At 35.6% G+C, this 27,981-nt stretch overlaps 1 protein-coding gene across 1 annotated transcript in view; it reads left to right on the plus strand.

The window, feature by feature from the left end:
* Nucleotides 1-27,981, plus strand: part of ANXA10 (annexin A10) — a 131,528-nt gene that overhangs the window by 102,877 nt on the left and 670 nt on the right. Inside the window, exons 5-12 of the mRNA XM_047092300.1 lie at nt 1,308-1,421; nt 3,427-3,517; nt 5,370-5,449; nt 19,242-19,295; nt 19,391-19,484; nt 20,130-20,225; nt 22,760-22,818; nt 26,248-26,370. Of these exons, the coding sequence (XP_046948256.1) occupies nt 1,308-1,421; nt 3,427-3,517; nt 5,370-5,449; nt 19,242-19,295; nt 19,391-19,484; nt 20,130-20,225; nt 22,760-22,818; nt 26,248-26,370 (711 nt within the window). The remainder of the gene's footprint in view (nt 1-1,307; nt 1,422-3,426; nt 3,518-5,369; nt 5,450-19,241; nt 19,296-19,390; nt 19,485-20,129; nt 20,226-22,759; nt 22,819-26,247; nt 26,371-27,981) is intronic.

Raw genomic sequence — 27,981 nt, forward strand, 5'->3', positions numbered from 1 at the left:
TGAATAACTGCAATCTTTCCCTCAAAAAAATTTATTGAGCTCTTGTGTGCATAAGAATATAAGTTTCACAAGCTCATATGTTTATATATATTCTATTCTTTGATGTAGCCCCAATACCTAGAAGAAAGCTTGGCTCACATCACCTTAACAACTATTTGGTAAATAAATTAGAAATAGTCACTGGTGCATAATGAGGGAATTAAATAGAATATAAGTTTCATGAAAGGGGAGATCTTATGCTTCTTGTATATACTCCAAGCACCTGACACAACTCTGGGCATTTATTAATTGCTCATTAAATGAATTGCATTGACCCTAGCAAAAATTCAATAGATTCTCTGCATTACTGGTTACCAACTTATGGATAAATGCTTTATTTGCTAAATAAGAAAATCCACAATCTAGGAATGATGTTGTCAGATTATACTAAATAAAATGAAAATTATGACTATTTTGTTTTTATTTTAATAAAGCATATTATGTCTTATCGGCAGCTTTTACTTGAATCTATTATTGAATCACCTCAAAACTAAAATATTGCATATTTTTAAAGTACAACTGAATATACTCTATATATTTTAGCAAGAAATGTTAAGTTTTAAACATCTTTCAAATATCTTTGTAACCCTACAAAAAATGCATTTAACATTCACATTTTTAAACAGCCAGTCTACACTAATAAAATAAAAGTGAAAATTAAAATGATCAATTTTATACTTCTATAATCTGTATTCCAAGAACTAAAATTCAGCATGCTTGTTTTTCTCCTGAAGTGTTTAACTTTCAATATTTTAAACAAATGTATTACCGTGGCTATTTGATGAAAGTTCTTAGATTACTCAATTCATTTACACAGCTTTTTGGCAATAGTATAACCATGAACTCCTGCTAATAGATACTGCTTCAATGATAAAATAAAATGTATATTTTATTTAAGGACCAATGTTTCATTAATTCCATATAAGAAAACTAAGAACTCTCAACTATAATGTTTTTAGGTTTCAAATTTTACTTATTTTCATAATGAGATCAACACAGAAGTTGGGGCTGGGATTAGGGAAAGAAGATCATTTTGTATTTACATGACTAGAATGTCCATGTACATGACCTCTCATGCAGAGATATGATTACATAAGACACTTTCGAACCCATCAAGTCCATCCACTCCTGTAATGCAAAACCAGGCTTCTTACTATGTGAAATGACATAGGAAAGGACATCTTAGTAGAAGACTTTCTGCAATTATCCCATTTCTCTTGTAAAGTTAGTACCTAATATAATGAAAGTATTTACTTTTCCATCCATAGGACCTAATTGGTGACCTGAAGGAGAAACTTTCAGATCACTTCAAAGATGTCATGGTTGGCCTCATGTACCCGCCACCTTCTTATGACGCTCACGAACTCTGGCATGCCATGAAGGTACTATTCTGATACAAAAATATACCTGTTAACAAGTGCAGGGCAATATTTCAGTAGAGAGGGAACTGCCCTGTGATGTTCCTGTATGTGATCAGGGGTGGGGGAAAGAATATCTGAGCAAAAACAAAACAGTGAGGGGCGCCTGGGTGGCTTAGTTAAGTGGCTGGACTTCGGCTCAGGTCATGATCTCTCAGTTCGCGAGTTTGAGTCCCGCAACCGGCACTGTGCGGACGGCTCAGAGCCTGGAACCTGCTTCGGATTCTGTGTCTCCCTCTCTCCCTGTGTGTCTGTCCCTCCCCAGCTTGCACTGTGTCTGTGTCTCTCAAAAATAAATGTACGTTAAAAAATAAGTAAGCAAGTAAGTAAGTAAATAAATAAATAAATAAATAAATAAATAAATAAAACAGTGACGATGCTGTGCTCAGGTGAAGTGACCCTGTTAGGAAGAGAGGGATTCTACAGCCCAGGAGCTTGGATCAGCCTATTCTTTTGCTGCACAAACTCAGATTCACTGACCCAGCTCTATGTTGAACAACCAAAAAAACCCCCCCAAAAAAACAAAATAAGCCTCCAGGGCTGTCCATATTTATCACTCCCTAGTACACATTCATATATTAAGCAAAAATGTTATAAAACATGTGAACCTCTTCAAATTATTTGTAAAAATTGGACTCACTAAGTAAAAGTGGGATACTGAGTCAGAGACAAAATATAGATAATATCTTTGTTTATTTTTGTAACCTCAAGTTACTCCTTTCCAAAAACTATTGCTCAAAAGTATAAAACTTTTTGGGGCACCTGGGTGGCTCAGTCAGTTGAGCGTCTGACTTGGCCCAGGTCATGATCCCGCACTTGGTGGGTTCAAGCCCCACACGGGGCCCTGTGCTGACCAGCTCAGAGCCTGGTGCCTGCTTCAGATTCTGTCTCCCTCTCTCTCTGCCTCTCCCCCACTCCGTCTCTCTGTCTCCCAAAAATAAATAAATATTAATTTTTTTTTTAATTTAAAGTATAAAACTTTTACTTCTGAAGAATTATAATAATTCTTTACAGAAAAGTCATTTCCGAGAAATAAATTGACTACAGATTTGATAGAGACTTTGTTGGCTAGGGATTGGGTACAAAAGGCTTTTTAACATCTTCCAACTGCTGATATTAAACACCTGCAGAACCATTGCAGTCATTCCAATACGATTCCTGCCAATGACCAGATTATGCAATCTGCAAACAATGTGTGACAGGAGACAGGAAAGGGGAAAAATTAAGGGAACTTGGATTTTGGCCATCATATTTGCAGATGAGAATAGACATTGTATAAAATTCATATGAATTTCAACTAATTGCTTTTTTGAAGTTGCATATGGCAATTCCTACCTCTTGCTAAATGATGTGACCACAACTATAAGAAGGAAGTCATATGTTACTGTTTAAATAAACTGTTACATTTTATCAATATTACATGGAATGGTAAGGATTTCTAACATTTTCTGGAATATGTGTTGTTTTTATAACAACAGAGAAAAATCAGAGAAAAAATCTGTCCATATAGCTGTAAGAGACCATAAAAAGCACCCAGCCTAATGTTTAGACCAATAGTACAAAATTTCACATTTAGGGAGAGGCAGGAAGTGGTCCCTGAAGCATCTTTAGAAAACTAGGAGACCCAGGTTCTAATTTCAGCTCTCCAAAGAATGATATTCTAGCAGCAAAAATATCAGTGCCATGAGCCGTGTTCAAACATCTTTTTCCACATTATTTAGAAAGTCCCATGTTGTTTTATTCTAAATGAAGGAATAGGATTTCAGATAATAATATCTCCTCAGGGTCAAGCAGCTAGTAAATAGCAGAGCCAGAACTGAATAGGACCTATCTTTATCCCAAACATCCTTTCTTTCCTCTCTGCCATCTCTCAGAATATCAGGAATGTTGTAAATCTTTATTATACATAAGATGCACTATTATTCCCAATACAAATGCCTTTATATTTCTCTCTTTCTCTGTATGACAGGGAGCAGGCACTGAAGAGAATTGCCTCATTGATATTTTAGCTTCAAGAACAAATGGAGAAATTTTCCAGATGCGAGAAGCCTACTATTTGCGTAAGGAAATATACATATGTGCATATATTTTACACACACGTAAACTTCATATTTTTCAAATAACACACAAAATATTTCAGTTTATGTGTTTTAAAGTTTTTTCTAAGACACTCTTAAATTTGATATATCACTTACTCAAGACCAATCAACTCACTGAGTAAAACTGATGATTATATTACCAAAAATGAAACAATTCTCTGCACAATCAAGTTAAGCAAAGTTTCCAGGAAAAGAATTACAAGTTTCTATGAGGTGAGTGTTTACATTAATACAGGTAAATGCCAGCACTGTGGTTCAGGAGCATTTTATCGCTTACCCTGAAGAGACCAGGTATATAGACGAAATAAGGCTAAGTTCAATGAGCACTTAGCAAATTCTACAAATATGGGTAACTGGTTCACTTTGCATAAATCTCATCATCACTGTGATCTATCACAAAACCAAATTTCTACACATTTTAAGAGCAGATAAGCTAATTATTTTTTTAAAAAGATATAATGCTTTAAATTGCATTGCTTCATGTATTGCCTCACATTGAATATCAAGAAAATATTCTAGACAGTCAGCTCTGTTGCATTTGAACAAAAACAAGGGGTATTTCCCAGTGGGGATGAAGAACCTTCACTTAAAATACTAAAATGAGGGGCATTTGCGTAGCTCAGTTGGTTAAGCGTCCGATTCTTTTTAACTTTTTAATGTTTATGGCAATGAGAAAGAACGAAATATGGCCCTTTGTAGCAACGTGGATGGAACTGGAGAGTGTGATGCTAAGTGAAATAAGCCATACAGAGAAAGACAGATACCATATGTTTTCACTCTTATGTGGATCCTGAGAAACTTAACAGAAACCCATGGGGGAGGGGAAGAAAAAAAAAAAAAGAGGTTAGAGTGGGAGAGAGCCAAAGCATAAGAGACTCTTAAAAACTGAGAACAAACTGAGGGTTGAAGGGGGGTGGGAGGGAGGGGAGGGTGGGTGATGAGTATTGAGGAGGGCACCTTTTGGGATGAGCACTGGGTGTTGTATGGAAACCAATTTGACAATAAATTTCATATATTTTAAAAAAATAAATTTAAAAATTTAAAAAAATTAATTTTTTAATGTTTATTTTTGAGAGAGAGAGAAAAAGACAGAACATGCATGGGGGAGGGGCAGAGAGGGAGGGAGACACAGAATCGGAAGCAGGCTCCAGGCTCCAAGCAGTTGGAACAGAGCCCAACATGGGACTTGAACCCATAAGCTGTGAGATCATGACCTGAGCCAAAGTCGGAAGCTTAACCAAAGCATCTGATTCTTGATTTCAGCTCAGTTCATGATCTCACCAGGTGAGCTCTAGATTCATGAGTTGGAGCCCTGCGTTGGGGCTCTGAGCTGACAGTATGGAGCCTCCTTGGGATTATCTCTATCCCACTCTCTCTGCCTGCCCCTCCTCCTCCCCCGCTTGTACTCTATCTCTCAAAAATAAATAAATAAACATTTTTTTACATATTAAAATGAGACAGAGCACCTGGGGAAAGTGCTGGGCTGGGTAGCAGTTTATGGAAATAGAATGCATAAGAGCAAATTTTGAGAATTAGAGAATGTGAAACGACTTTCAATGGTGTTTTTCAATTTTGGAATAAAGACAATCTTTTTTTAAGAAAACAGACCTGTGCCTATGCTACTGTTAGTTACCACATTTCTTTGGAGAACTGTTTAGAAAATTGGCTTCAAGACAAAGAGATGTCAACAGATCGATTGTATTTCCTGTGCTCTCCACCCACAACTGGGGCAATAGCATTAACTTATACAAAGCACATTGTTATGTGGTTCTATAATAAATCATGCCTTTAACATGGAAGTTTTTTTCCCCAGAATACAACAGCAACCTTCAAGAGGACATTTACTCAGAGACCTCAGGACACTTCAGGGATACTCTCATGAACCTGGTCCAGGTATGAAATTCAAAAATTCACACCATTTTGCATTATTAAAAAATATATATGTTTCCTTTTCAAAAAATAGAACAGAAAACTCCAGTTTAACAGTAAATTCTGGATAATAATGTTTACTGAATGCCAGCTAAATTCCAACCACTATAATAGAAACTTGATTTGGATATAGAAATTAACAAATATGAATGATATACCATTTCTATTCTCAAAAAAATCTACTACATATAAGATGTTATGATTATAGAAATATACATAAGTAATTATACCTTATAAGGTAGTTAAAAGATTTAAAATATTACAGTTACAATTATAATTCTAATGAGAAATTATAATTCTATTTCTATTTTTTTAAAGCTACTAAACAGGTTGGGTGCATACTAACTTCTGAGGTCCTAGTATAGCCTAGTAGTAGCATGTTTCTCACTTAATAACTACAAAATACTGTAATATAAATATTCTTATAAGCATTTTATAAATAAAAAATGTAAAACAAAACTTACTAGGTTCTAGCTCTCTGTCTAAAGAGCTAATAAGTAGAAATCCAGAATTTGAATTGATTTCTATAGACTCGCACATGCCAGCATCTGATCCTCAGCTCTACCTCAGAAAATTCCGTGGTATTATACATGAACACAAAGGAATACTGCTTCAAATTAAAATTTGACACATTTTATTTTTATTTACTGACTAAATGGTATTATTTCTATCCAATTAATATTTCTTAAAAACATCCCACACATTAGCATTGTAACAATAATAATATTTTTAGATATAATTAACCTTTGTCTTATATAATCTGTCATCCAATTCAGCAAAGGCATTCAGGAATGTAAAGAGAATCGATATTCAGTTCTTTACTAACAAAAGAAGACCTAGATGTCCAAACTGGAAAAAGTGTCTTAGGAACCAGTATTTTGGCTTGGTTTTACGTCGTATGAGAGTGTGTGTGTGTGTGTGTGTGTGTGTGTGTGTGTGTATGTAATGCATGTAATGAAGCAAGCATTTCTAAAATCCCGAAACTTCTCTCTTTATGTCAAGAACATAACTGAGTAGTCAGTAGCTAGCATAAAATTTCACCAAGAACTGTAGGTAGACAGGTTTTTTACATGGGGATGTAAAATTAAGAAAAAATTCCATTGTCTTTAATGATAAAAGAATAAATGATAGCCCTCTAGGGAAGAAAGGTGGAAGAATGATATGTAGAAAGATGGAGAAAGACCCAAGAGGGAGAAGAGTAGGGTAAGAATTCTGCCTGAGATCCTTCAGGAGTCCAAGGCCCCACACACTCAGGAGGGGAGTCAGAATCATCAGATGAAAATATGGGATGGACCATGGAATGTCCTATCTTCCTTTTCTCTGAGCCCCTCTGGTTCCAATTGCTTCTATGAGTTCCTGGAATTTTTTTTAGCCTCAACATTTTTATGGCCACTATTGCCAAACTCTGAGATGTTCTTCCTTGCCCTTTGTCCTGTTCAGGTTTATCTGTAGTGGTGCTGTGGAGTATATCCTCCATGAGGCTTATATCTCTTTCACAGCTCAATTTTGGCAAATGTAGACATCTAACAGTTTGTTTGCAGCTTGAGTAGCATACTTTTCTTTAATCTGGATTTACGATGTTTTGGGAAATGTAAATCTCTAAGAAACTTGGAAGAAGTCTAATGTAATTGATTCCACTGAATACTGTATACCACTTAGTCATACCAGAACTTCTTTCCTAGACCTATTTCTTTGCATCCTTGCACTCTCCCTGACCATGCCTCTTGTTTTTCACAACTAAAAGCCAGTTCCTTGGAAGTCCTCTCAGATAACGTATTTAGTCAGATACATGCTGCAGGGCTGAGTCTTAACAGGTGTTTGCTTTTCAAATCTTCTTCAGGTTCCAGCTTACATTGCTTGGGATCAGTGGTTCCCCCTTTTAACTGTTAGGGACACCAAATATCTAGACTTTCTCTCTACCTCTTTTATTTCAGCTTGCAAACCAGGCAATTATTTGCTGAGCTCATCTCTTTCTTGTAATACATGGCCAAAAGCATAAAGTAAATGACAGTTATCAAATTCACATGAAAACCAGAATGGGCTCTCTTGATCAGCTTACAGCTCTCCTCCAAAAAGTGATTCAGAGGCTCATTCTTTTTCCATCTAGTGGCTAATCCATCTTCACATCTTGCTTCTAATTTCATCATTCCAATCCACAATCTACAGAAGCAGAAAGAGGGTGGAGGATTGTTCATGGGAACTTTTATGGACCTCACTGTGATATCTATCACTTTTGCTCACATTTCATTGGCTAGACCTCCATCAGCTAATTCCCCTTATAGTCTGTTTTTTTGTCCTCAAAGAAGATGAAATAAGTTTGGTGATCACCTATCAGTGTGAAAATGAGACTTGAAAACTGAAACCAAGACAGGCCAGTGAGCAACAGAAGATGGAAGGATGAAGATATACTTGGCAATAAGCAAGAAGTCTATGAGGATGACTATATTGGGCACAAAGAGAATTTTCAAAAGGAGAGCAATATATAAACAAAAAAACAAACAAATAAAAATGTTCTGCATTATTTCTTATAAGTACTTTAAAAGTAAATGTCTTTACATTTCTATCCAAGCTTTATGTTTTTTGACATATCACCATTTTAAGTGATCTTCTGAAAGATCACTGTGTGAAAGTTTCTTGGCCGTACTTCTAATCTAACTCATAGAATGATGACGTTCATCACACTATATACTATATACATATTATACAATGTTAATCTGAACATATTAGCTGTATTTTTTATTTCTATATAACTAATCTTAACATGTGTAATTAATTCATATGAGAAAAAAACCCAGCTCTATTTTAATCTTTTATTCCTTCTCTTTTGTTTTTGGCATACATAAAGCATGTGTGTGTGAAAAAATATTGTCCAACATTTACCTGTATTTCATTGATTGATTGTTTGGTTGTTTTCCAACAAAGCAAATTTCAAAAATGCTGGTGTGAAAACTAGTGTGGGAATAATCATTTCCCATCAGGCCTCTGATTGAACATACCCTTCAAAGTCTTCTTCTACTTCACAGGAATTGCTCTCCTCTAAGCCTGTCTTATGTATTTTTATTCAGTGTTACCACATAATGTGAGATGTGTTTGCATATCCGCCTTTCCCAGTAGTTTCCCAATCATGAGTTTACAGTTTACAGTTTTAGAACTAGGCTCGGTATATGATACATAAAAAGCAAGTCAGACTTTTTGGAAATAAATGCTACAAAGAACAAATTCTTTTAAAAGTCTGAGTGAATAAAGTTCAATGCTTGCTGCAGTAAAAAATGAGGCTTAATATACAATAGGTCTATGAGAATTCTAGAAAAGGAACATCATTTGCACACCTGGGGAAGAGGAAGGAGGTGGTTCAGGGTAAGTAGAAACGTCTTGCTTGAGCATGCTGGCTCACTGGAAGGACTCCTGCTAAATAGGAAAAATTGTCTGATTAAATTGCTGGCCGGCATTGCCAGGTTGACGAGGTTCCTGTAAGCAATAGAGAGCCACAGGGAAATTTCTGGCAGAATGAGAGATGACTGGGAAGACTTTATCTATTATCATCTCCATGTAAGTAGGAAAAAATTAAGTTGCACGTGTCATGCTAATTTACCACAACAAATGGAAAGAAACATAGTGAGAGCCTCGCTTGTGACTTAAATTAAGAGAATCTAACTTATTAAGAATAAAAACTAGTTTCCCCTTCTTATCATCTCTTTAATTTCTTAATTCCATTCCCATTGAGTTTGTACTGATCAAATCAATCAGATGTACCCTGAATATACGATGAAGTGAGACAAGAAACCATGAGAAAACCCAGCAGGAGGCAAGGGACATGTATTTAGGCAAAAAAAAGCTATCAACAATCCCTCTCTTTTATTATTCAGATTGTCTTACTGGCCGTCTTCCAACAGAGAAAGCAGTTAGAATTCTTGATGTCCCAGCTAAGTTTTAAAAAATTAAAGGAAACAAGGAAACTTCAGGTTAGGAAAAAAAGAGTATTCCCCAGCTCTTCAGGAAAATAGGCCCATAGTCATATGCTGACTTTTTTTCCCCAAATCGTTGTGTTTTGCACCTGAAGCTAATGTTATACTGTGTCTTAACTAACTGGAATTTAAATACAAACTAAACACCTAAAGAACAAAAACAGAACAAAACAAAACATTCTCTCAGTTTAAAAGGATCATTATTTTTTTTAAATTTTCAACTAATGAGGGGCACCTGGGTGGCTCAGTCAGTTAAGCATCTGACTTCAGCTCAGGTCATGAGCTCACGGTCTGTGGGTTCAAGCCCCATGTCAGGCTCTGTGCTGACAGCTCGGAGCCTGGAGCCTGCTTAGGATTCTGTGTGTCCCTCTCTCTCTGCCCTCCCCTGCTCATACTCTGTCTCTCTCTGTCTCTCAAAAATAAATAAATATTTAAAAAAAAACAGTTTAAACTTTCAACTAGTGAGGCTGCAAAATATAAATTAAAACAACAGTTTCCAGTCAGAAATTCACATTGGCATAGCCATTGCCCCTAATAGAGGAAAGCCAAGAGTTCCATTGTAAACCGATGAGTTCCATCTTAATATCAAACAAGCGTTTATTTTCTTAACATCCAAATAGAAATTTATTTCAATTTATTAAAGAAAAATATACATTCTTTGGGTGCCTAGGTAGCTCAGTAGGTTAAGTGTCCAACTGCGGGTCAGGTCATGATCTCACAGTCTCTGAGTTTGAGCCCCACATTGGGCTCTGCACTGACAGCTTGGAGCCCGGAACCTGCTTCAGATTCTATGTCTCCCTCTCTCTTTCTCTCCCTTCCCCTCACCTGCCAATCTCCCTCTCTCTGTCTCTCTCAAAAATAAATAAAAAACATTAAAAAATTTTTTAAAAACCTTGTTAAAGAAAAATATACATTCTCTAGTAAGAAACAAATGTATTTTATTAGGATAACTTTGCATTCCATTAGAGCTATATCACAGTCGAGCTTCTGCTGCCGAATCCTGCTTCTTTCTTCTCCCTTCCATGAGTGTTGCTCCCAAGCACACTCCATAACAAGCAAGATGTGCTGATCTCCATCTCAGAGTCAGCTTTCCAAGGAACCCAATGACTATAACCCCTCCTTGCAGGGATGAGCAAACTGAGGCTCAGAGAGATTACCATTACACATATACTGAATGAGAAGGCCAATATGGAAATAGGACTAAGTGCACGATCCCCGCCTTGTTTAAATCTAATTTCTCCTAACTCCAACCCCATCTGACTCCACTCCAGTTCTACTTCTATTTGACAAATTGTCAATGACCGATATGCAAATGACCTCTTAAAATTTCTGTACCTCTTCAGTGGTTGAACTGTAAGCCACTTAAAAGTACCGACATCTCATAATCAAGATTGCAGTGTATATTTTTTTTAAAGCAAAGATTCTTATATTCCAGGAAAAAATAAAACACACCATTCTGAAAATTTAGCATGACAGAAAATAAGTCATGGAGGAAAAAGTCAGTAAACAGTGTTTTCTCATTGTAATAGGGCAATCAATCTTATTCATAATCACACTTCCTTTTTCCTGAAATTAAACAATAATGCTTTATTATTGATAAAGTATATATGTATGTGTACTTGTATGTAGAATAATATTATCTACATAGACACACATATTTTAAAACAACACACTGATTTATGTCACCATGGGATTTTACCTAATTTGGATTATGACTTTATAGTATAAAGTATTACTTCCTAATTTCATTTTCCAGAGTTCAAACATGAAATTATGTGTGTGTGTTTAACTTTGAAATAGCTTTTCTGTGTAGTAGTTTTCCTTCCAACAGACAATATCAAAAAATGAGGGTGAATAGAGACTTAAATTCTACAAGCCAAGGAAAATTAAATAGTTTACTTAAAGATTATATACTTATAAGGTTTCACAGTACATTTCTCTTAAAATGTAAAACACACTTTATAGGTATAAAATAATATGGATTTCATAAAAATTACTTACATTACATTACAATAGAAAATGGAAGTAATAAACATAAAGATATATCTTAGTACAATCTTCTTTAATAATAGCCTTTTTGAAGGCCAGAAGTCTCATGGCAATTCACACTGCTTAATAAAATATATAATTTCTCTTAGATTTTTAAATATTTTGAAGATTTTCCATTGACTCCTGACTTCTACATCAGTGGCTGTTCAGTTGGGAGCTTCTGATTTAGCATTTGGATCAGTAAATGTAGAAGGTTGGGAAAAGATAAAAAGTGAATTAGGTAACTGAAAAAGTTTATCACTTCTGACCATTATCTGGTATGTACACCACTTCAGAGAGAATTTGTCCGGACATTTTACAAAAAAGAAATGGAATTTCTTCCTAAAGAGTTGTGCAATTTAGAGCTGGTGAGTTTTGACCAGATAACTGACGACTGTTTCAGTGTAAACAAATATCTTTCACCCTGTAGTCGGGACCATTATTCTCTCTCTCACTCTGTGTGTGTGTGTGTGTGTGTGTGTGTGTGTGTGTGTGTCTGTCTGTCTGTCTGTCGGTTTGTCTCTGTCTTTCTCTTTCTCTTTCTCAATCTCCCTTTCTCGGTGTATATATAAATGACAGAGAGATGATAGGTAGATGATAGGCGATAGATAGATGATAGATAGATAGATAGATAGATAGATATACTCTGTGTAACACTCTATATTTCTTTTCCACTTGGCTCTATCATAAATCAGTTCTATGTCCTTATATTTATTATTTAACCTTCTTAAGATTCAGATTAGAGAGATTTACTTTGTAATTTAAGGAATGTGAACCCATTCTTCTTTTAATTCCCTCCCAATACAAGTACTTTAAAATTCTTCAATTGTTGAAATTACATCCACTACTTCCCTCTACATTTTTATTTTCAGAATCAAACTAAAGACTGTCCATGGCTTTCATCTTTTTAACATCATGAAAATTAAGCACACCTCTTTTTGTGAATTAATAGAGATTGAGGGAATTGGAGCATAGGAGCCTTAAGGTATTCATGAAATGAAAGTGTTGAAAATTATTGTCATATTTTCTGGGAGAGATTTTTTTACTTAATCTTTAAAGTATTTTCCAAAAGGGATGTTTCTAATAAGGAAACAACTCAGCCAGAACATCTTGTTGAAAACGAATGCCAATCATTAAATGGACTTTCAACACTTTGTGCATGCTTTTATTAAACTAGATTTACAGGAGATCTAATTATCTGTCAAATAATTAAAAAAAATAATCACTTGGAGATTAATTAATCAGCATGTGCAAATCACACTGGAGATGATAAATGTTTTCACAGAAAGAATGGAAACTACCCAATTGGATGCTTGGCTGTCCGGATTTTCCTTACAATGGTTTCTCAAACTGGTACAGTGAGACCGACCACAGGGGATGCATTGCCATGAGTTTTCAGTGATCATCTGTATTCAAATTACCTTGTCCAAATATTTTCAGCTAGATTTTAAGTCCCTTAATTTCTTTTTTTCACAGTTTTACTTTGCCCCTAACCCAAATTCTATACTCATTGATGCCATTTCTTTGACATTTCCATCAATTACACACACCATGCTGCTGTCTTAGGCTTTTTACATGATGAAATTAGCTTGACTCTGCCTTGGTGGAAAAAACTAAATCACAAACTTACTTTATTCACATTTTTTTTAATCTACCAGTCTGTTTAAAGTGCTTTGGGTAATTAACGGCACAAAGAAGTAAAGAGACAAGCACCATTTTAAGTTTAATGTCAAAAATCCTATGTTTCAAAAAATATTTCATATACCCAGAACTGCAGAAAATTCTTAAATATTTACCACAAACTTTGTAAGCGTAGGTGTTTACTTAGCTATATAGTTTGATTGGAAATCACTAAGAAAACTTCAGTGATCTGGAAAGTCTTCCTACATCTTCTAACTGATCTTTTTTTATTCTTTATTTTAATTCCAGTATAGTTAACACACAGTGTTATGCTAGCTTCAGCTGTACGATATGGTGATTCAACAATTTCATATGTTGACTCAGTGCTCATCAAGATATGTATCCTCGTAATCCCTTCACCTAATTCACCCATTACCCCAACATACCTTCTGGTAACTGTTTTTTGGTTTGTCTCTTTATTTTTTTTGTTCATTTGTTTTGTCTCTTAAATTCCACATATGAGTGAAATCATAATGGTATTTGTTTTTCTCTGACTGGCTTATTTCCCTTAGCATAATACTCCCTAGATCCATCCATGTTGTTGCAAATGGTAAGATATTCTTTTTTATGCCTAGATAATATTCTATTATATATATACCACACCTTCAGGATCCATTCACCTATTGATGGACGGTTGGGCTGCTTCTGTATCTTGGCTATTGTAGATAATGCTGCAGTAAACATAGGAGTGCATATATCCCTTTGAATTAGTGTCTTCATATTCTTTGGGTAAATTGTCAGTAATGTGATTACTGGATCATAGGATAGCTCTATTTTTAAATTTTTGAGGAACCATTATGTCTTCCACAGTTGCTGCACCTGTTTGCACTCCCAAAAACAGTGCACAAGGTTTCCTTTTTCTCCACATCCTGACCAACACTGGTTGTTTCTTGTCTTGTTCAATTTAATCATTCTGACTGGTGTGAGGTGATATCTCATTGTGGTTTTGATTTGTATTTCCCTGATGATCAGTGATGGTGAGCATCTTTTCATTTGTCTATTGGCTAACAGGATTTCTTCTTTGGAGAAATGTCTATGCACGTCTTCTGCCCATTTTTTAATTTGGTTATTTGTGTTTTTTGGTGTTGAGCTGTTTAAGTTCTTTACGTATTTTGGATACTAACCATTTATTGGATATATCATTTGCAAATATCTTCTCCCATTCATTAGGTGATCTTTTAGTTGTGGTGGTTATTTCCTTTGCTGTGCAGAAGCTTTTTTATTTTGATGTAGTCCCAATATTTTAGTTTTGCTTTTCTTTCCATTGTCTCAGGAATATATATTTATAATAATATATTTTAGATATATTATAATATAATTGTGGGTTTATTTCTGGGCTTTCTATTCTGTTCCACTGATCTACAGAAATCTGTTGCATTTCCATACAACTAACAATGAAGCATCAGAAAGAGAAATTAAGAAAATAATCTAATTTACAACTACACCAAAAATAATAAACCACTTAGGAATAAATTTAACCAAAGAGGTGAAAGACCTATACTCTGAAAAGTATAATACATTGATGAAATTGAAGATGACACAAACAAATGGAAAGACGTTGCATGCTTATGGGTTGGAAGAACAAATGTTGTTAAAATGTCTATACAACCCAAAGCAGTCTACAGATTTAATTCAATACCTATTAAAATACCAACAGCTTTTCCACAAAGCTACAATGAATAATCCTAAAATTTGTATGCAACCACGAAAGACCCCGAATAGTCAAAGCAATCTTGAAAAAGAAAAATAAAAGTGGAGATAGCGCAATTCCAGACTTCAAGTTATATTACAAAGCTGTAGTAATATAACTGATCTTTGAATTCTGCTATCTAAAAGCCACTTCTTTATCTTTCCTCCACTCATTTAGTATTGATTCAGTTAGTATTTGTCAAGTACCTACAATGTGCCAAGCATGGTTCTAAACAATTGGGAATTGTCAATGAACAATAGAGACAAAGACCACATCAGTCCTTAAGAAGCTTACATTGTAGTGGGGGAATAGGAACAATTAAAGAAAAATCTAGTGAACATAATGAACAGGTACATTATATAGAATGTTAGAAAGTGATGAAAGATATGACAGAGTAGGATAATGGGGATAGAAACTGTTGGGCTGGGCATAGTAGGTAGGCTGCAATATTATATAGGTTGGTCAGGGTAAATGTCCTCGAGAAGATGAGATATGAACAAACATTTGAAAAGAATGAGTTAGCAAATGAATGGCTATAATAGGGAAATACAGGCAAAGGGAAAAAGTTAGAGAAAAGTTCTAAGGCAAGGGAATGGCTGATGGTTGTAAAGAATAGCAAGGAGCCAGCTGGTGCTATCTGAGCAAGCAAAGGAATGTACTATAGTAGTGGTAGGTAATGTCAGACAAGTAACAGGTGATGAAATTAGGTCAAACCTGTAGCCACTCTAAGGACTTTGGCTTTTGCTCTGAAATGGGCAAAGGTAAATCATTTCTGGGTTTTGGGAAAAGGAATATTATGATCTTATGCTTTAAAATATTCACACTAGATGCTGTGTTGAGAAAAAAAAAGTAGGGAGACAGGATAGAAACAAGCCTGTAAGGATACTGTATGATCAACAAAGTCAAGATATAATGTTAACTTGGACTCCTAGGAGAACACTGGCAGTGATGAAAAGTGCCCAGATTCTGCATGTGTTTTGAAGGTAGTGTGCATATTATTTCCTCAGGAATTGGGTAGAGGATTTAAAAGTAAAACAGAAAGAAGAAGGGGTGCCTAGGTGGCTCAGCGGGTTAAGCATCCAACTTTAGCACAGGTCATGATCTCAGAGTTTGTGGGTTTGAGCCCCATGTCAGGCTCAGCATGACAGCTCAGAGCCTGGAGCCTGATTCAGACTCTGTGTCTCCCTCTCTCTCTGCCTCCCCCACTTGTGTTTTCTCTCTCTCTCTTTCTCTCTCTCAAAAATAAATAAACTTAAAAAAAAAAGAAGGAATAAAATATTGCTCAGTTTTTTAGTCTTAGCAAGAGGAATGATGGAGTTTTATAAAATGAGATGTGGAAGGTTGTGGATGTAAGAGGTCTTTGAGTTAGAGGGAGACCAGAAGATAGATTTGAACATGTTGAGTCTAATATGTATATTAGAAAACCAAGTGAAGATGTTCACTTGGCATTTAGAATATATGCATCTGACATTTGGGTGATAGATCTGAGCTAGAGATGTAAAATTGGGTATCACTACAAAGCAGATAGCATACAAACCACATGAATGGTTAAGATTAACAAGGGAAAGATTATAGACACAGACAAAGACCGAAAACTGTGTACTACAACTTTCCAGTATTAAGAGACTGAAAAGTAAAAGGGGATTAATATGTAAGATTGAGAAGGAGTAACCAATGAAATAGAACAGAAGGAAAAAGAGAGGGCAGGATCCTGCAAGTCCAGTGATGAAGGCATAGCAAGGAGAGAGAGCAAGTGCATCAAATCCTACTGATAGGTCATATAAGATGAGGACTATGAATTGCCATGATAAGTTTATATTGTTAAAGAAACAACATATGTTCATAGAGGATATAGCACATTTATTGCTTTCAGTCATTTATTGCTTGGGTAAATTAAAGCCATAAGAGACTGGCCAGAGGATATTATCTAAAAATAATGAGTTCTTTCGGCTAAGGGAAGAGTATAGTAACCAAATCTCAGGCCAGAAATGGCATTGAAATCAAATAATCATATTTTTCTTAATAATAAGACCTTGAGGAATTCATTTAGTATCTGTAAGCCTATTTATTTTTTATCTTTAAGATAAGAGACAAAACTATACAACCCCAAGATCCCTGCACCTTAAAACTTCTGCAATATGAAGGCAAAATAACTCCCATAATTCTACCACTTAATAAAATTATGTTTGCACTCAAGCATTGTCTTATATTCCTTGCCCATATGTACACACTTGCTTACAAAAATACACAGATTTTTGGGGTGCTTGGGTGACTCGGGCTCAGGTCATGATCCCAGGGTCGTGGGATCAAGTCCCATAATGGATCCCCAAATTCTCTCTCTCTCCCTCTACCCCTGTCCCCTGCTTGCGTTCTTTCTCTAAAAATAATAATAATAATAACAATAATACACAGATTTTTTAAGTAAGAGTTACACATATGCAGTCTTAGTCACCTAATGTTTTAGGCAAATGAAATGAGGCAGAAGAAATGTGTATGATAAGTTTGTATCAACTTTTCCTTAGCTGGATAATTCTAGTTGATACAACTTCTAAGTTGTGATAAAACATATTAAATTTTCCAGGGTTACACATTGACTCACTAAAGTGTATAGTGTATTTATTTATGAATAAATTGATCCTTCTCATATACCTCCAGCTTTTGGTTAGCAAGGAAACCTAATATTTAATTATATTAATATAGCAAATTTAATCCATACAATACTTTGAACAGTTAATGTGAGTCCATGTTCAATATTATTTACACAGTTATTAAGGTAAATACTCAACTGTCAGATTTCTGGCCGTCCCTTCTCCTTCTCACCAAGAGAGCATTTGGTGGAGAAGCATGTGTGTGTGTTTTACGAGATATCATTATGAGAGTGATAGTGTCCTCAGATCATGAAGACACTGCCTCCATCCTTGCTCATCTTGGCTATGGAATGGTGGTTCCGGGCAACTTTGGACATGTAGCCTATGAGATGTAGATGTCCAGGATACGAGCATTTCTCAACATTAGCTGCCAAACCATGCAGCTGGTCAATTTATGAACCTTTTTCTGTCTCAGTTTGATCAGAGCCAAGTAACCTTCTATGTTTAGCCTCATCTTTGTTCTCACTGGAGCTGAATAATCCCCCTAAATTCTAGGTCCCACACAATCCACCAGTATAGTCCACCTTATAGCTCTTGGCTACTAGAACAATCTGTCTCTGTCATGGTTATAAAACAACTGTATCTGTCAGCCTCCACAGCCAGGTTCTCAACTAGCATACAAGTTCCTCCATCAAGAACAGATAAGAAATTTGATCCAGATGAGAAATTTTCTCCATCAGGAGCAGATAAGTAGCCCATTAATCCTATTTAGGGATTGATATTAATTCAAGAGAGTAGTATTTTGATTTTCCTCTGCCCCATCTTGTTATATCCCTGAGTTCATTACAATGTGGCCATTTCCAAAGTTCAAACAGAAGAAAGGAGCAAAAGCCACCCTATTTTCACTGTTCTCTTGCATAGTTGAAAAAAAAATTTTAATTAAAAAAAGTAAAGAAAAAGAAAAAGAAAAAGAAAGCCTTCCCTCCAGATCTCAAACCAAGGGAAAGGTTAAATGAACTGTCTCATAACATATCTCTCCTAATTCTTTCTCCCTTCTTTCCATCATAATTCTTGGGAACCACAGGCTGCTGCACTGGCTAGCCATCCTTCCTGCCTGTTTGTGATGGACATCTCTTCAATCACCTTGGTCATAAAGGGGTGGTGGTGCTGGGCATGAAACAAATTTGCAAAACATTCTTACTACACAAAATTTGGATTTAATGATTATTTTATTGTCATATATATCCTATTTTACAGGTCAGAGACTGAATATTCACTCATTCTTTCACTCTAATAATGTTAAATCCACCTGTACTGCCCACTGCCAGACCTTGGATGCCCAGTTTGATGGGAAGAAGACTCTGCACAGAGAGCTGGAAGAGTGAAAAGCATTTTAACATCTTTTAAAGATTACCACCAGTGCAAAGACAAGATGAAACCTATATTTTTAGGGGTGCCTGAGTGGCTCAGTCAGTTAAGCATCCAACTCTTGATTTCAGCTCAGGTCATGGTCTCATGGTTCATGAGATGGAGCCCTGTGTAGGTCTCTGTGCTGACAGTGTGGAGCCTGCTTGGGATTTTCTCTCCCTCTCTCTCTACCCCTCCTCAAAATAAATAAATAAACATTTACAAACGGCACATTTTTTTTTAAAAAAAGACCTATATTTCATATAGCGTTCAACAAATGTAGACTCCAAATAATGATAGAATTTTCTCAGGAATTATCAAAGATTTTTGTCCTAATAATCCTATATGGACCGTTAATTAAGAAAATTTACAAAGGAAAACCTGTGCTTATTTTGCAGGGAACCAGAGAAGAAGGATACACAGATCCTGCAATGGCTGCTCAGGATGCAATGGTAACTAGAACCAGATCTCAAAATGACGATGGAAAACCTTTGTTAAAATGTCTGAGGTGGTTGTGGTGCTATTTCCTAGCTGTATGATGTTTCAGGTCCTGTGGGAAGCCTGTCAACAGAAGACAGGGGAACACAAAACCATGCTGCAAATGATCCTGTGCAACAAAAGTTATCAACAACTATGGCTGGGTAATTGTTAATCAAGTTCCTTTTCAGCTACTTAACTGTGTAATACAAAGTAAGTTGTTAACTGGCAGAAAGAAAAGGGAAATGTTTCATATAGCTATGACAAAAGTGCTTATTTTGAATTATGTTTATACAGATCTGTCTCATCTAATGACATTACTAAGGAATTAAGTTCTCTTATAATTTTATTTTTTCTAATAACTGAATTATATAATCTTTAAGTACTGAATCTTTTAAAATAATCTCTGTTTTTGATGGAGAATTTACTCAAATATATTAGCTATTTCCTATTAGGCATTTTATGTGTTGTCCTGAAGAGACTATAGTGAACATAGTTTAGTCCATTACAAGTCAAGGAGATTATTATTAATGTCATGATCTATGCAAAGCTGCCATATGGGTCTTAAAGGTGCATTAATATTAGCTGGCACTTTATTTGACTTCTATACCTTTCTGTTCCTTTTATTTATTAATTTGTTTCTACTTGTATAAAACACTCTGAAAATTTGTAAAAGACAGCCTACTCCAACTCAACCTGCACCTTTATGTTTTATTTACTTTCACTATTTATAGCAATATAATCAATATGTATGTTGTAAATTTATAATATGTATAAACTCTCCTTTGAATTTTATCAATTTGTTGAAGTTTTCCAGGAATTTCAAAATATTTCTGGGCAAGACCTAGTAGATGCCATTAATGAATGTTATGATGGATACTTCCAAGAGTTGCTAGTTGCAATTGGTAAGTAATAATTTATTTGGTGTACAGAAGACTTTTTATCCCAGAATAAATGCTAATTAGCTCTGATTGAATTAAAGATGCATGAATATGCTCTTCATTGAGTCACTTTCCCCTGAATTTAATTATTTAGTAAGGATGTTAATTCTATACAGGAAAGGTACATTAGCTATTGACGCAATGCACTAACATGGCAAGTTGATAACTTAATGAACTAATACCCTTCCCTAGTAACTGGTTCAACTTTCATACTAGGCAACACCGAATTCTCAGATATTCTCTCAGGCAATTGGGATCTCACACCTTTCAATTCGTTACTGACTTCCATTCCCTTTTTTTTTTTTTCAACATTTATTTATTTTTGAGACAGAGAGAGACAGAGTGTGAATGGGGGAGGGTCAGAGAGAGGGAGACACAGAATCTGAAACAGGCTCCAGGCTCTGAGCTGTCGGCACAGAGCCCGACGCGGGGCTCGAACTCACGGACCGCGAGATCATGACCTGAGCCGAAGTCGGCTGCTTAACCGACTGAGCCACCCAGGCACCCCTCCGTTCCCTTTTTAAGGAGCAGATAAATCCTAGCAATATGGCTTTCTTTTTCCCAAGAGGAAAATAATTTTTTGTCACTGTCTCTAATATTTTGCCTTTAGGGGTAAGTTCTACCATAAAAAAAAAAAAAGATTTACCAAGTTGTTACTTAGTAGTGACTTCTGCAGGCTATTGTGAGAGAGACATACCTCCAGCTCTTTCCAAAGAAAAGATATCTTCCCACAGAGAGGTAAACAGTAGTAGCTGTTCCTAACAACTACTATTAAATTACCCATGTTGTACCTTGTGCTGTGCTGTGACTTGACAGCACACATTGCAGGACCTACAAATGGAGGGTGTTTGTAAAATATCACCATAAAGAACACATCAAGTAATCACTTGTATTTTTTGAATAAATGGACAGTCTGATTTTCCATTCCTAGAACGGCACAGATATTCATGGACATTGAAGATGACAGGTAACAGAATGTGTATAGCTTAGCTTGGAAAGGAGTTTGAAGCTAGGGTTCCATGAAAAGATTTGGTGGGTTCTATGAAATCCTTGAAATAGTATACAATATATGAATATTTGTATGTGTTTCTGGGGATAGGGTGCTTTTATTTTGGCTAAGTCTCAACATAATTTAATTACCGTGTATCTTATTACAATTCATGTAACAAACAAGGCCCAAGGACGTTAGTATGGTCTCAAAGTCTGCCAACTAATGAGCAACAAAGTTATGACTAGGACTTCATGTCATCTGAGCTTCAGGATAGCTCTTTTTCCACTGTAGACCACACCACAAACACAGCAGTGAGTGAGAAGAAATACTGGACATGAGAAATACCAGAAAACAATGTAACTGATTCATTCATTTATTCAATAAACATTTATTGAGTTATCTACCATTCTGGCCATTGATTTAGGCACTGCAAATGGAACAGTGAAATAACAAAAGCCACAACAAAAGCCCCTGTCTTTAAAGTGCCCACATTCTAGCAGTGACTCGGGAGTGCTAGGAGGTTCACAGTTATAAATAAAGGTAAAAGATGAAGGCATGGTCTCACAACCTAAAATTAGCATTTGAATTATAGAGAAAACACTGTTGTGATTATCTTATTTTGCCTAAAAGTTAAAGCCTCACATACGTTACTTATTCATTAATTTATTCACTTATTCAAATAGACATTATTGACTGTCAATGATCATCAACTGACTTCTATCAAGGACAATTGTTCACTAGGCTCTTGGTGGTTCTAATGCCATAATGCTTTGATTAGATGACTCCTAACACTGGTATAGGTCCCTTATGGCCCATCCAGTTTTTCTTTAAGAGACTTCAGGCCTACTCACAGGTCTACCAAGGATTAAAAATAGTGTTTGGGAAGGGGCACCTGGGTACCTCAGTTGGTTCAGCATCCCACTTTTGATTTCAGTGCAGATCATGATCTCAAGGTCGTGAGATTGAACCCTGCATCAGGCTCTGTGCTAACAATGCAAAGCCTGCTTGGAATTCTCTCTCTCCCTCTCTCCCTGCCCCTCCCCTGCTCACTCTCTCCTCTCTCTCTCTCAAAACAAATAAATAAACATTTAAAAAAATAGTGTTTGGGAAAATGAGCCAACTGCACATTGAATTATACAATAATAAAAATCTGTAATAGTGATCTATTTAATCTTCAAATAAGAGCACACATTTTTCTTCTCTAGGCTATGCAAAGGAACTACAGATCTCCAAGAGGTAGAGATAGACTAAATGAAAATCTGAATGAATCATTATAATATTGTTGCTTTATATTTTTCTAGGTGTTATGGTTTTACCAGTATTCTAAATGTGGAAATTTTACTGCAATGTACAATGAGGGATCCCACAGAGAACTCAAAAAGTATCACTCTTCCAGGATTTTAACAGAAAAAAAAAAAAAAGAAGTATTCTCATTGTTTCCCAAATTCTGAAGAAAATACATATTGTCACTCTCAAACTTTCTTTTTTTCTCTCTGATTTTTTCTAGTTCTATGTGTTCGAGACAAACCAGCCTACTTTGCTTATAGGCTATATAATGCAATCCATGTAAGTATGACCCACATATTTTTAAAAATTTCTCCAGAAATCATGTTTACCTTCTCAAATCACTAACTAAAGCACATGGGGGGAGATAGGCCCCAAGGAGTCATACTTCTCAGGTAACTCAATTTGTATACAAAGCAGAGCATTATTTCTTTGGTGGGTCTCATTCTGGTGTATAATACATTTTTTCACTTGAGCATTTCTTGTTTGAAATGAATATATTTGCATACAGGTTCAAAAATAGAATTCAGTGTTTTAAGAAAACACAAAATAATGTTAGTAATTATTTTTAAACATAAAGTGCTATCTTAAAAAACACTTAAAAAGAGATGGCTAGACAATAATAAACTCTAAATCTATTTTATAATTAAATGAGAATAGTTTTCATAGTTTAGTGTGATAGTCAATCACACATCTTTTGGTGCATTTTTTTTAAAGAAACAAAAACTTAAATGCATGAGACAATGCACACTTTATTCATAACGTGTGTGACCCATATTTTGAAAAAGAAAAGTTCTGATACGAATCATTGCATATATATCATGGCTTCAAAAATTCAGTGAAAATTATTTTTTTAAGTCAGTAATACAACAATTTTAATAGTGTTTTATCACCAAAGTAATTTTTACAGACAAGTTCATTAAAAGTAGCTAGCATGTTGGGATAATATAATATTCAAGAATATTTCTATTATATATCTTGTGTAAAGAGTATTTTTTATTTACGTACAAGAACCTATGTATCCTCAGAACACAGAAGGAAGATTAATGTTCACGGCCTTCCCCTATTTTATTCTATTTCCAAGCAGAAAAAGTTGATTTGATTTTTAAAAAATTAAATAATGTATCGGGCAATGCTATTGAACAATTTCAATAGTGTCCTTCCCCAAAACCAGAATGAAGTTTCACTTGTGAATGACCATGGGAAAAGAAGCACAATTACTCTGATTCCAAATTTGTCCAAGAAGAGGGCTACTTATTCTAATAATGAATAAAAATCCTATTCCTTCTGTGTGTCTTTCAATGCAAAAATAAAGATATGTGTACTCACAACTGGTTTGGAGGTAAAGAAGAAGATTGTATATTCGAATAATTGAGTTGTTGATATATGATAACCTCAAATGTAAAATATTGGCCAAAGCTGTTTATACTACTGTTAATCAAAGAACATCTACAGAGATTTTTCTCCAGTACACTCTAATGAATGATATACAACTGAAATATGGAAACTTGGGTAAAATCACTTAATTGAATCACATCAAATTATGAAAATTTGCTTGGCAGGTCTATTCCCAAAACATTCAGACATTAAAAATTTTATTATGCTCAAAAAAATTATGCTCACTGGCCACTGGATGTCCCCATTACTCCATTTGAAAAGACAAATCAAAATTGGTCTGTCCAGTAATATTCCTTCTGGAGCTAGTATACAGAAGTTGATTTTTGTATTTTACAGTATTTGAGTTAAATTCGGCAAATATTTCAAATATCTGGAATTTTTATTTTTACGATTTTTAATAATAGACTATAAAATAAAAATGCAATTGCTATCTTACTCAGACATACCAATGTTCATCTAACAGAATTCAAAACCCACCTGCCTCCCTGGCCTAGAAGAATTTTTACCTAGAAAGAGTACATGATCAGATTTGCATTTCATAATGCAGTGTGAGGGAGACAGCGTAAAAGTTGGCTGTTAAAGAAAGGAACTATTGCAGAATCAGGGTGAAATGATAAGGGCCAGCCTCAAGGGAGTCGCAATGGAAATAGAAATCACAAGGCATTTAAGAAGCAAAATAGAAAGGGGTCCCAAGATGGTGATATAGGAAGACCCTGAACTCACCTCCTCCCACCAACACACCAAATCTACACCTACACAGAGGGCAGTTCCTCTTGAAGAACTGAAAGCTGAACAGCTTCTGCACAACAAACGATAATGTTTCTCACAACATAGAGAAAGATGGGAGAATTGGAAACATAATAATCCTGACACAAGGACCTTAGTAGGAAGTGAACTCACTGAGGGGCCCATACACAGACTGACCTGCCCTCGGCACAGTGAAGAAACAGCAGTTTGAAGGGCAACTAGACTATAAGTAAAGGAAATTCATTCATTAACCTTAAAGTAGTCACCAAATAGGCAAGGAACTGCTGGAACTCTCTCCAGGGTCAGAGGTGTGAACGAGCACCAGGTTTCATATTCCCCCTCCACCTTGACAACAGAGACATGAACAGGGTGCAGGTGCTCTACCCAACCTGCTAGAGCTGCCCAGCATGCCTTGGACCTCTCACCCACACACCAGCTTCAGCAGTCCCACTGGAAGCAACATACAGATGGCCATCAGGCACATGAAAAGATGCTCAGTATTACTAATCATTAGGGAAATGCAAATCAAAATCACAAGGAGATATCACCTCACACCTGTCAAAAGACAAAAAATAACAAGTGATTGGCAAGGACGTAAAGAAAAGAGAATCCTCATACGCTGTTGGTAGGAATGTATACTGGTGCGGCCAATGTGGAAAATAGTACGGAGTTTCCTCAAAAAATTAAAAATAGAACTACTATACAATCTAGCGATTCCATTTCTTAGTATTTATTCAAAAGAAAACAAAAACACCAATTTGAAGAGATATATGCACCCCTATGTTCATTGTAATATTATGTACAATAGCCAAGAAACAATCTATGTGTCCATCAATAATGTGTCACACACACACACACACACACACACACACACACACTGGAATATTACTCAGCCATAAAAAAGAATGAAATCTTGCCATTTGCAACAACATGGGTGGACCTAGAGGGTATTATGCTAAATAAGTCAGACAGAGAAAGACAAATACCATATTATTTCATTTACGTGTAGAATCTAAAAAACAAGACAAATGAATAAACAAAACAGAACCAGACAGGTACAGGAAACAAACTTGGTCACAGAAGGAGAGGGGTGGGGGAATAGGCAAAATAGCTGAAGAGAATTAAGAGACACAAACTTCCAGTTATAAGATAAATAAATCATGGTGATGTAACACACAGCATAGGGAATATAGTCAGTAATATTGTAATAACTATATGGCAAAAAACTGTATGGTAAAAAATTAGATTTGGGGGATCATCTTGTAATGTATAAAATACTGAATCACTATGATGTACATCTGGAACCAATAGTATATTTCAACAAAATAAATTAGTAAAGCAAATGAAAGAAGTCAAATAGGTAGACTGCTTCACGGTATACACACAGTAAGAGAGAGGGAGAAGTCACAGAGGACACTGGGAGTATGACTCGGGCACTTCCCAGATCGCAATGCCAGTGTTCGAGGATCACAGGAGGAATAAATAGTCACAGAAAAGAGGATGAGTCTATATTAGATTAACTTCTACCATTTTCTATTTTTTTCCCTCCTTTTCTCTATCTTTTAGGACTTTGGTTTCCATAATAAAACCGTAATCAGGATTCTAATTGCCAGAAGTGAAATAGACCTGATGACCATCAGGAAACGATACAAAGAGAGATACGGAAAATCCCTATTTCATGACATTAAGGTAAATCTACACATGATTTATTTTGACCCATATTTTGTCCCTTTTGAAACTGAAATAAGAGCTTTAATATAAACAACTTCATGTTAGAATCTAAAAATTTAATAAGACACATGGGTGGATCAGTTGGTTAAGTGTCTGATTTCAGCCCAGGTCATGATCTCATGGTTCCGGAGTTCGAGCCCTACATAGGGCTCTCTGCCATCAGCACAGAGCCTGCTTTAGATCTTCTGTCTCCCTCTCTTTCTGCCCCTCCCCCCACTTGCACTTCTCTCTAAAAAATAAATAAATATTAAAAAAATAATAATAAAATAAAAAGTTAACAATTCTAACAAAGATAAGCTACTTTTGTACATCAGACAGCCTTTAGTGCACCGACAGGTGCTGAATGAGAAAATCCCTTTACCTCAGTAACACAATTTATTTCTCTTTGATGTGTTTTGAACAAAAATTGTTGATAGAGTCATGTAAAATATTCATCCCTACTTGTGTAATTGTGCTTTATCAGTTCAATTTTGAAGCATGATCAGCATCAGGAAAAATACATTTTACAAAAAGACCACACTAATTGTGAAGAGGTTTCTTAGGTCAATTCAGCTCTCTTCCCATATTGTTATTGAAGGCAGGGCGGACAGTCCAATCCCATAAACTGGTAATTTGGAGGAATTTAACGTTGATAGTAACATAAAATTCTTTGTGTACACACCCATCTCTTTACCCCTTAAGGGGCAAAGCAGCAATGATTCAGAAGTGAACAAGTCCATTTCTTCATTCTGATATGTCTAAACTTTAGTCTGGATTTTGATAAAACCTAGCAAAGAATTATTAGACTATATAGGGCTCTAGATAGGTAATTTGGGGCACCCAATCTGCAATTCAAGTGTCTGACTCCTCTTTCAAAAACTTATAAAGAATTTGAGGATGGCACCAGGAGAGCATTGAACCAGGCACAGGGCCCTGAGCATATATCTTCACTTATACTTTGCACACAGGTAGATGTTGTTACTTATACAAATTGTTTTACACTGAAATGTTCAATTGCATAAAATAGCTTTTTAGTTTATTAAAAGAGTGATCCAGAAGCAACATAACAGCCCAAGGACCAAAGGACCACAAAAACCCAGATGGCCCTCTAGGCCTTTTGTGGCCAAATTGGTTTCCAAATGCAGGACTTGATGCAACAGTTAAGAGGAATTTTATTCCTTGGTTCTGATAAAACTCTCCTTGCCCCTACCTTCAATATCCTAAACTTTGAGAACTGCCTGTCCTAATACATTTTCTAAACAAATAAACTACTGCAATTAGCCACAGCCACCTCAAAGTCTACTGTTATTTACATATAATTAATGTAACACTACTACATGCACTTAAAGCAGTGAATTATTATTACATGACTTTGTGTGAGAGAATATTAATATGATAGTTGATTTTTAACTTAGTTTTTATGATTCCATTTATTTATTGCTATTATCGTTTTGAAACACTTAGAAACTATAGAAGACCATAAAAAGAAGATAAAAATTGCCTTATTCTCTACCACAGATAACCAGTAATGAAATGTTGTAGGTTCTGTCTTTTTCAAAATATATGTAAACATTAATATGCTTTACTACA

The sequence above is a fragment of the Lynx rufus genome, unplaced genomic scaffold (assembly GCF_022079265.1).
Source record: "Lynx rufus isolate CCGP_SWC_20201006 ecotype Redwood Valley unplaced genomic scaffold, mLynRuf1.p SCAF_3, whole genome shotgun sequence".
In the NCBI taxonomy this organism is placed as follows: Eukaryota; Metazoa; Chordata; class Mammalia; order Carnivora; family Felidae; genus Lynx; species Lynx rufus.